This window comes from Perognathus longimembris, chromosome 27 (genome assembly GCF_023159225.1).
Source record: "Perognathus longimembris pacificus isolate PPM17 chromosome 27, ASM2315922v1, whole genome shotgun sequence".
NCBI classification, from domain to species: domain Eukaryota; kingdom Metazoa; phylum Chordata; class Mammalia; order Rodentia; family Heteromyidae; genus Perognathus; species Perognathus longimembris.
In genome coordinates this window covers 2,774,576-2,785,680 of record NC_063187.1, presented here as the reverse complement: position 1 = coordinate 2,785,680, position 11,105 = coordinate 2,774,576, and the positions used below count along the sequence as shown (strand labels likewise).

The window sequence follows — 11,105 nt, the reverse complement described above, 5'->3', positions numbered from 1 at the left end:
AGTAAGGAAGGGAAGGAGGGAGGGAGGGAAAGAAGGAAGGAAGGGAGGGAGGGAGGAAGGAAGGAAGTTAGAAAGGAAGGAAGGGAGGGAGGGAGGGCAAGAAGGAAGAAAGGAAAGGAGGGAGGGAGGGAGGAAGGGAGGAAAGAAGGGAAGGAGGAAGGAAGGAAAGAAGAAAGGAAGGAAGGGAGGGAGGGAGGGAGGGAAAGAAGGAAGGAAGGGAAGGAGGAAGGGAGGGAAAGAAGGAAGAAAGGGAAGGAGGGAGGGAGGGAGGGAGGAAGGGAGGGAGGGAGGGAGGAAAGAAGGGAGGGAGGAAGGAAGGAAAGAAGAAAGGAAGGAAGGGAGGGAGGAAGGAAGGAAGGAAGGGAAGGAGGGAGGGAGGGAGGGAGGGAGGAAGGAAGGATGGGGACTTAGCCTCATCTCACAAGGACATCTCGCCCCCAGTGGGGCCCTGGGCTTTCTGAGTGGCTGCGGCCTCAGTGGTTTGCGATTGTGAGACAACACAGATCATCAGAAAAGATTCAACAGGCAGGTGGGCACTGACGGGGCGGCCAGGCAGGAAAGGGCCCCCTAGACGGCAGACACCGCTCCATAGACAGCGACTATCTCCATAGACAGACTGTAAATATCTATCTCCATAGATGGTAAATATCTCCATACACAATGAATATCCATAGACAGTGATTATCTCTCCATAGACAGTAAATATCTCTCCAGACAGTAAATATCTCCACAGACAGTAAATGGCTCCATAGACAGTACATATCTCTCCAGACAGTAAATGTCTCTCCATAGACAGTGATTATCTCTCCATAGACAGTAAATATCTCTCCGTAGACAGTAAATATCTCTCCAGACAGTAAATATCTTCCCATAGACAGTAAATGTCTCTCCATAGACAGTAAATGTCTCCATAGACAGTAAATCTCTCTCCTTAGGCAGTGAATATCTCTCCATAGACAGCAAATATCTTTCCATAGATGGTAAATGTCTCTCCAGACAGTACGTATCTTTCCATAGACAGTGAATATCTCTCTCCATAGACAGTGAATATCTCTCCATAGTGAATATCTCTCCAGACAGCAATTATCTTTCCATAGACGGTAAATGTCTCTCCAGACAGTACATATCTTTCCATAGACAGTGAATATCTCCATAGACAGTAACTATCTCTCCATAGACGGTAACTGTCTCTCCATAGACGGTAACTATCTCTGCACAGCCAGCCAGTGTCTATCTTTAGGGGCTGACCACAGAGGCAGGCTTGTTTTCTGGCATCATCGGGGCCCCCTGGTTTTGGCACTGTTGTCGATGGAAACTTTAATTCTTGGAAATTTCGTGCGTTTCCCAGGCCCCCGAGGGGCTGAGCGTATACAGAGCATAAACACACTGCTCATTTACCCAAAGACCTCAAATTCATCTTTAATGGAAGGCAAGTGAAGGACAATTTCTTTTCTCTTCTTTCCCCCATTGTGTAGAAATCACATTTAACCCCTTCAAGACTAGCTAGCTTGGTGTGTAAGTGGCAATCAATATGTCATTAATTATGTTTTTTTTTAAACTTGGGCTTGAACTCAGGACCTGGCACTGTTACTTGGCATTTTAGCTCAAAGCTGGCGCTCTACCACTTGAGCCACAGCTCCACTTCCAGCTTTTTGGTCATTTACTGGAGATAAGAGTCTCATGGGTTTTTCCTGCCCAGCTGGCTTCGAACTTGGCGAACCTCAAATCCCAGCCTCCTGAGTAGCTGGGATTACAGGCGTGTGCCACGGGTGTCTACTCAGTTTCGTTTTTCTGAATATAGTTTGGTGCTTTCAGACATGTCAGAAAAGAATTAGACTGAAGGACTTAGAGATTCTTCAACATGGTGACGGAAAAGATTCGTGTTTAGTGCTCACACATTGATCGGTCTGATTGCTTTACATGTCTTCATGTAGCTCGCTGTGGAACACATCGCTTTGGACTCAGCTTAATAAAAATGGTTACATAAACTTGTAATCAAAACAACATGTTAGAAACTCACTTTTTTTTTGGAGTTATCATGCATCAAGAGTGACAGCGTGACTCATCCTTGTTATCTGTTCCAGTGAGCTCAGAGAATATTTCTGTGTGTGTGTGTGTGTGTGTGTGTGTGTGTGTGTGTGTGTGTGTGTACCTAGGGCTTGAACTCCAGGCCTGAGCTCTGTCCCTGAGCCTTTTTTGCTCAAGGCTGGCACTCTGCCACTTGAACCACATCTCCATTTTGGGTTTGTTTCTTTTTTTTTTTTGCTGGTTCATTGGAGATAAAAGAGTCTCACAAACTTTTCTGTCCTGCTGGCCTCAAACTGCGATCCTCAGATCTTAGCCTCCTGAGTCACTGGGATTATAGGCATGATGCCTGGCTCAGAGACGATGGTTATCTGCAAAATAAGATCTCTCTCCTTTCAATTAGAACTCTCCAGAACTAGTCACAAAAGAGCTCTTCTTCTAGCTTGGTGTGCTCAGGTCAGATCGCTGCACAAGTCTAAATCAACTGGTCAGGAAGACATTAAAGGCAGTCACTACGGTTCCATCTGTTGTCTAGGTGAACCCAATCCTGTCTCAACTCTGAGACAATCGTGAGGCAGAAGCTGTTGAGCATTGAGGAGCTCAATGGTCACAGGTGGCTCACGCCTGTCATCCTACCTATTCAGGAGGCTGAGATCTGAGGATCTCGGTTCGAAGCCAGCCCAGGCAGGAAAGTTGGTAAGCCTCTTAACTCCAATGAATCCCCATCAAACACTGGAAGTGGAGCTGTGGTTCAAGTAGTTGAGCACTAGCTTTGAAAAATGAAGTTCAGGAACAGCACTTAGGCCCTGAGTTCAAGCCTCAGGACCAACACACACACACACACACACACACACACACACACACACACACACACAGCTATGCCTCTCTAGGATTTTACTGAACAAAGAATGAAATGTAAGACCTTTGGTCTAGAAAAGAAACTATCTTTAACAAGAAGGTATAAATTCTTCCAGCAAGAAACTACAGCAAGTCAAGCACCAGTGGCTCATATCTGTAGTTGCAGCTAGCTATTCAGGAGGCTGAGGAAATAGGAGGACCACAGTTCACAGCTAACTTGGACAGGAAAATCTATGAGATTCTTCTCTCAGTGAACCAACAAAGAGCTGGAACTGGAGCTGTGGCTCAAATGGTAGAGGGCTAGCCTTGGGTAAAAAAAAACCTCAGGGACCGTGCCCAGGCCCTGAGTTCAAGTCCCAGGACCAGTACAAAAAAAAGACAAAAAAAAAGATGAAGCCAAATGGAAAATAATTAGGTCACAGGAGCATAATTGAAAGTAGGAATTAATGTGGATCTCAAGGACAAGTTGGTTCATACAGAGTGGGTCGAAAAGAGCAAGTTTAACATCTGTTTTTCTCTGGCTTTGTGTTTGCCCTGTGATTTCTTTTCTTCTTTTTGCCAGTCCTGGGGCTTGAACTCAGGCCTGAGCACTGTACCTGGCTGCTTTTTGCTCAAGGCTAGCACTCTGCCACTTGAGCCACAGCGCCACTTCTGGCATTTTCTGCTTATGTGGTACAGAGGAATCGAACCCAGGGCTTCATGCATGCTAGGCAAGCACTCTACCACTAAGCTACCTTCCCAGTCTTTTTTTCTTCTTCTTATATCCTTTCTGGACATGATTTAATCTGTGTTAAGGCATTCATCAGGGGCCATTGGCTTTTCTCTATAAAGTATCTCACTTTAGGGAGTTTTGTTCTAGTCACATTGCATTCTATAAAATTCTTGGAATAGCGCCAGCCTGACTTAACCAGCGGCTGCACGTCTCCCTTAGTAATCTAAGGGGTTTGGTTCTGTGGGTGAGAAGATACAGGCATAGACGGCAGGTTCCTTTAGCTACTACTTAGCTTTCTGTCTTGTGGGAGATTAAGACTTGCATTTGGTGCTTAAGCTCTGGCCAGCCTACCAAGGAGCCGCATCTTAGATTTATCACTCTATGATTGAATCTAACTGTTCAAACTGAAAGGAACAATCACCAAAGCACCGGGACTCAGAAATCAGCTCGGCTGGGAGAGGCTCAGGGACAGCGTCTAGGCTCTGAGTTCTAGCCCCACAACTGACAGAAAAAAAAATAAAAGGCAAGTTTCTATGTGCCTGGTATCTGTCCTGCTATAAAAACTCTTAGCTCTTAGGGAAAGGGTGATTTCTAAAGCCATCTCAGCCTTGCAAAACCAGTGATTCATAGGCAATGCTTGGAAAGAGAAATGTGACATTTTCCAGAACTTTCTGTAGAGTGTTGTTTTTTTTTTTCTCTACCACCTTTCAAAAGCACAGGCTGCAGATTCGGGAAGTCCAACCTGACGTGTAAGAGATAGTCCAATTTGTTGCACCCAGTAAATCTAGCAATGGTTTTCCCTTTATTCCTTCTATTAAGGATTATTTTTTTCTCTTGTTAAAAGATAATTTGGGGAAGATAGGGAGATGTAAAAACTATCTGAGCCCCCCAAAAACTTTCTCTAGATCGGTTTCTCCCCCACAACCAGTTTCAACGCTGGACTTAAAGAGTGGAGAGTTGTAGCTAATTCAGAATGTCAAATTAGCTTGTTATGTCCAAAGATAGGGGATAATGAACTTGCCATCAGATAACTACAGAAATAGATTAGGCATTGAAAGTAAAAAAAATTTTTTCTTTTGCAAATAGTTGAGAAAATCTAAAAACTGCCTGAGATGCATGCTAAAGAAAGCCAGTAGTGGAGCTGCGGCTTTGCAAGTCTAGCCATGAAAATATCTCCTTCCTTCTAGAAAATTCTTTGCCCTTTTCCCCAACATGGTTCTTTCCCTGTCTAGCAGAGCTTGGGGAATTCTACCTGCTTTGGATATAATTGTCTGTGAGCTCTAGTCAGGTTATTTTGTATACCATCGCATTTCATTGTGTGTCCCAAACACTAGGAACAATTTGTGTCTTTGCTATTACGAGTATTTCTGTACAAGCATTTTGGTGGCCTCGATCTTCTTATTTCTGTATTTGTTTTTCTGTTGGCTGATGGCGCTAATCCTGGGATTTGGACTCAGAGCCTGAGCACTGTTTCCTGAGCTTTCATAACTCAAGGCCCTTTCCCACTTTTCTGGCTTTTTTGGTGGTTTATTGGAAATTTAAAAGAGTCTCAGGGAGTTTTCCTGCCCAGGCCTGACTTGCACACCTCAATCTTCAGATCTCAACCTTTCTAGGTAGCTTGGACTACAGGTGGGAGCAACCAGCTCAACCATTACTCTCAGAGCAACTTTGGTTTTTTAATGAGTTCATGTGACGTATATTCTATATAGTCATAGCTGAATGGTTCACAATTTTCCACTGTTCTTTTCCCCTGTGATTTTTGCTTCTTTGGGGTGTTTGTACAAGATGGCCCTAGACATTATCGGTCTCGTAGGATATTTAAATCATCAATCATTATGTCATCTCTGCTTTATTGGCACACATAGCTGCGCTTTATTAAAATATTATTTAAGCCAAGAATTTCCCATGAACTCTTTGGCTTGCCAATAGTTTTTCTTCCCCTTCGTTGTTGGACAAAGGCCTGGCTCTCTTGCATTTTCAATATCATATTTCATTGCAGTGTGGGTATACATGCTAGAAAATTCAGGCCAGCCAGAACAAAGATGAGAAGGTCCAATTCTTTCCAGGGGTAAAACCTTATTGGGTGCTGTGGTTCATGCCTGTCATCCCAGCTACACAGGAAGCTGAGATAGGAGGATCGTGGTTCGAAACCAGCCCGGGGCAGGAAAGTCTGTGAGACTCTGATCTCCAATGAACCAGCAAAAAGCCTGAAGTGGAGCTGTGGCTCAAATAACAGAGCTCCAGCCTTGAGCATGAAAGCCAAATGAGAATAGGCCTTTAGTTCAAGCAAAAACAACAAAAAAACCAACATAAAACTCTCTCTCTCTCTCTATATATATATATTATTTTCATAGAAAATACATCCTTGTTTGGGTTTCTCCACACTCTACAGCTGTAGTCAGCCAGCTCAGTTTAGTGAGTAAGGATGGCTTGAGTCTTATTTTTTTTCCAAAAGAAAAATGTAGTAATGATGAGAAATTCCTCTTCTTCTTTCTGAAAGTCCTGGTGTGTGATTTGTAGATTGTTTTTCTGGCTGGCTGGCAGTGTCTAGCTCTACTTGAGATGTAAAAAAAAAAAATTAGTAGTGGTAGAATGGTTGCTTGTCATAAAAGCACCCTTGCAGAATATTTGTAATGTAATGGAGAGCTAGCCAATATTTTGTTGAACACATTTACTGTAGAGATAGACATCATTTCAGATATTGTAGAGAGTCAATAATGGAATAAACACAAACCAGAAAGGAAGATACTAACTCTAGGTACATGGTGAACAGTGAACATGAACCCACAGACGAATCCCATTTATTGATAGTGGAGTAAACACAAATCATCAAGGAAGAGAATAACAGTAAAATAAAGCCACAGATCAATCGGTCATATTTTATTAAGGTCTATGGTGGGCTAGGTGCTGGCATTTAGTGCCAAGGGTACAGAGATTATAATTTCATATCTCAAATATCAGTTATGTAGGAAAATCTTCCAATGGTAATAGAGTTAATCTTTGAAGGGTCTAGAGAAATAACAGAAGGTCACAATCCTCTAAAAATAGCTCTACTTTTTCCATGACAATAGGGACCCTGCATTGCTTTAAAATTTTGTTACTATCTTTAAGTAGTTGTACAAAAGGCATGCCTTCTGTCATTTTCTCCAGGTACCAGTGGCCCAGCTACTCAGAGGCTGAGATTTCACGATCATGGTTCAAAGCCAGCCTGAGCAGGAAAGTCTGTGAGACTCTTCTCGCCAATGAACCACCAAAAAACCGGAAGTGGTGCTGTGGCTCAAGTGGAAGAGCACCAGCCTTGAGCAAAAGAAGCTCAAGCCCCACAAGCAAAAACAGCAGTAACAACAACAACAAAAAGAACAGTCTTATTAAACAGAAAAATGGAAATGAGGGTGAGTAATTTCTCCAATTTCTAAACCCTTCTTGTGATTTCTAGCAGAGAAGTCAGCAGCTTTGTACAACTACCACAAATGTGACAAATTTTGGTGACAGAAAACGATGAAGAAAGGATGAATCGACTGCTTAAAAAAAAAAAAATCAATACTTGAGGCTGGGGATATGGCCTAGTGGCAAGAGTGCTTGCCTCGTATACATGAAGCCCTGGGTTCAATTCCTCAGCACCACCTATACAGAAACTGGCCAGAAGTGGCGCTGTGGCTCAGGTGGCAGAGTGCTAGCCTTGAGCAAAAAGAAGGCAGGGACAGTGCTCAGGCCCTGAGTTCAAGGCCCAGGACTGGCCAAAAAAAAAAAAAAAATCAATACTGCTAATGTGAATGAATAAAAAAAAATTTCCATGAAGCACATAAGGAATTTGAGTTTTCACCAGAGAATGTATCCTTGTTTCAGTTCTTTCAGTTACAACAGACTTGGCAAACACAGAAGCATTGCTTTGTACAAAGAAGAGTTTAATAATTAGCAAGTATACATAATAATATGGTTGGGAGATATTTGCCAGACTTAAAATTATGAATACACATAAGCTGTTGATATAATCAAAGTAACTCACCCATGCCTAATACAGCCTATTATTCTTACAAGTATAGTGGCTTGAGTTCTAGGAAATGAAATGGCACTAAGGTGGTAATATCTTTAAAAAAAAGAGAGAGAGAGAGAAATATCTACTCAGCTAGGAACCTGTAGCACACACCAGTAATCCCAGCCACTCAGGAAGCTGAGATCTGAGGATTTCAGTTCAAAGCCAGCCTGAGCAGACAAAAATCGGAGACTCTTATCTCCAAGGAGTCAGCAAAAAGCCAGAAGGAGAGACGTGGTTCAAATGGTAGAGCGCCAGTCTTGTGGGAATAAAATAAGAGAAAGCAGGTGTCTTGGCACACACACACACACACACACACACACAACACACACACACACACACCACATACAACTTCTTGTACACAACTGTGTAGAAGTTTGATACCTCTCTACGAAGGTCAAGCTAATGAGCCATTCATTAGGGGATGGCTGTTTTCTCTGAAATATATATATCTTTCTCTTAAGCCCCCCCTTTACATATCTGCACGGACAAAGGAAGTAAAGACGCTATCTTCTCTGGCCAGAAGGCCTTCCGGGGGTGTCATATTCTAAAATATTTCCTCGCTTCATCACAATAACCAGGTCGGCTGTGAGAATGGTGATGAACACGATGCTGTGAAAGAAAAGAAAAAAAATATATATATATATATGTGCAGATAAATATATGGGACAAATTGCACACTGAAAACCAAGATCCATAGAGTGTGTAAATGTCATCCAGTGTTTGGGGGCATTTATTCCCTTGGGTCTGCAGGAAATTAAGCTCCCTTTCTGTCTCTTATTTGAATGCATGGTTTCCGTACATATTCTAAAATATCAACAGCATGCTGGAATTTTATCAGGGCTGTATGAAGTGTGTGTGTGTGTGTGTGTGTGTGTGTGTGTGTGTGTGTGTATGCCAGTCAGTCCTGGGGCTTGAACTCAGTGCCTGGGCGCTGTCCCTGGTCTTTTTCTTCTCAAGGCTAGTGCTCTACCGTTTGAACCCTCACTCCACTTCCGGTTTCCTGGTGGTTCATTGGAGATGAGAGTCTGACTTTCCTGCCCAGGCTGGCTTTGAACCGCGATCCTCAGATCTCAGCCTCCTGAGTAGCTGGGATGGTGGGCGTGTGCCACTGAGCTGGTATTTTAAGATTGTCTAGAGAAAACATCTTTAGGGAACTGGGAAGCGTGTACTGCGAAGGGAGGTAAATCAGGTCTTTCGGATTCATGAACACAACCTGCTATGCATAGATTTGCATACAATCTGCATATTTGTGGAAGCAAATTTAGTATTGAATGGAAAGAAGTGTTACATGGAAGAGTAGCAGGATGAGCTCACTAGAGTTTTCATAGCTTCTAAACAGTTACTTTCCCTCTCCCAGGCCCTCCTTGACTGAAAGGTTTCCCCCCTCCCCACCCCATCCCCCAAATAACTACCAGAACATGGGGAGGCCCAGGAGATCAGGACCGTCTATTTGTTGGTCATCACCAAAGTAGAAAAGAGTCCGTTCTTATGCGTGAGCAGATTGGGGCCTGAATCGCACTCCACTAAAATACCCTCAGAAAAGACTAACACCAGGCCCGCGTCCACATGGAAGAGACACGATGCTGGAGAGAAGAGAAAAGGAAATAACGGGAAGAAAGGAGGAGAATCAGCAGGAGGAAAACACGTTCGTTCTGGGACAGAGGAAGAATGGGATTTGGGAAGCAAAGTCTACATTGGAAATGGGGAGTTCAGCATCTCAGCAGCCCGCAAGAGGAAGCGTGGGAAAACCAGGTCCTGTTGGAAGTCAGAGACAAGGTGAATTTACTAGAGCTCAAGGTATTGTTCTACATGGGTGGTACAACCTGAGCCAGGGAAATTATATGGAAAATTGGGAATTATATGGAGACAGGGAAATTAAATTATCTGTCTGTCTGCCTGTCTACCTATCATCTGTCTCATACATACATCCATTCATCCATCTTATCCATCATCTATCATCTATCCATCAATCCATCATATGTATGTATGTATGTATGTATGTATGTATGTATGTATGTATGTATCTATCTATCTATCTATCTATCTATCTATCTATGTATGTATCTGTCTATCTCTGTATGTATGTATGTATCTATCTATCTATCTATGTATCCTTGTACCTATCTATGTATCTACATATCTATGTATGTATCTATGTATCTATCTGTCTATCTATCTATCATTGTATTTATCTATCTATCTATCTATCTATCTTTGTATTTATCTATCTATGTATCTATGTATCTATCTATGTATGCTTGTATCTATTTATGTATCTATCTATGTATCTATCTGTGTATCTATCTGTGTATCTACCTATCTATCTATCTATCTATCCTTGTATTTATCTATGATCAACATATCTATTTATCTATCTATGTATCTATCTAATCCATATACTCCTTTATCACATGTCTACCCCTCCATTCATCCATCTATCTATCTACCTATCATCTACATCCATCTATCTATCCATCTGATCCATCTATCCATCCATCCATTCATCCATCTATCTATCTACCTCTCATCTATCATGCCCGATTGAAACTTGAACTCAGGAGCTTGCACTGTTGCTTGGCTTTCTAGGTCAAGGCTGGTGCTCTACCACTTAAGCAATATGATACATCTCCATATCTTGCATTTTGCTGGTTCACTGCAGATAAAAGTCTCACAGCCTTTTCTTCTCAGGCTGGATTCAAACCAAGATCCTCACATCTCAGCCTCCTGAATAGCTAGGATTATAGGTATGAGCTACAGTGCCCAGCTCATTGGTTTATTTAAAATAAAAGAAAACAAACAAACAAATGAAAGCAACAGGATTTACACATATGGATAAATATTAGCAAAAGTCTCAGGAAAATTTAAGATTTTTGTGGTTAAAATTCCTCATCAGACCATTGCATGCTGGGAAAGGTAATTCATATAGCGAATTAGCAACGAGCTTGCTGGAGTTAGAATTAGGATGACGTGTGATTGTCATTTAGGGGTATTAGGTGGGGTACAAAGTTGAGAAAAGAATGATGCTTTCGGAGTTGAGTTGGTTTTACACAGATACAGAAACATTAAAAGAAGAAGAAGAACAACAACAACAACAACTACTACTACTGCTACTACTACTACCTCATTCAACATCCGTGTTTTTTAAACCACTCAGATTTGAAGATGACAAAATCTTGGACCAAAAAAAAAAAAAAAAAGAAAAGAAAAGAAAAGAGAAAAAGAAATTTCCAGAAAAAGAAATGAACCTAATTTTTCATACTTACAGCAATGGTTACAACTGTGCGATCTGCAAAAGCTGTCATGACCACTTTCTGCAAAATGTTTTCCTGGTGAAGAAAAAAAAAAAAACAACAGATGGTAAATTCTCAGAAGACTTCTCTCCCCCCCCCCCTCTTTCTGTCAGTCCTGGGGCTTGAACTCAGGGCCTGGGCTGTCCCTGAGCTCTTTCACTCAAGGTTGGTGCTCTACCACTTG

General features: G+C 42.2%; 1 protein-coding gene across 1 annotated transcript in view; it reads right to left on the bottom strand.

The window, feature by feature from the left end:
* Nucleotides 1-7,923: 7,923 nt before the first annotated feature.
* The window catches only part of Abcc9 (ATP binding cassette subfamily C member 9), an 82,187-nt gene continuing 79,005 nt past the window's right edge, over nucleotides 7,924-11,105 (bottom strand). Inside the window, 4 exon segments of the mRNA XM_048335157.1 lie at nucleotides 7,924-8,240; nucleotides 9,044-9,199; nucleotides 9,202-9,214; nucleotides 10,895-10,957. Coding sequence (XP_048191114.1) covers nucleotides 9,078-9,199; nucleotides 9,202-9,214; nucleotides 10,895-10,957 — 198 coding nt within the window. The 3' untranslated portion in view covers nucleotides 7,924-8,240; nucleotides 9,044-9,077.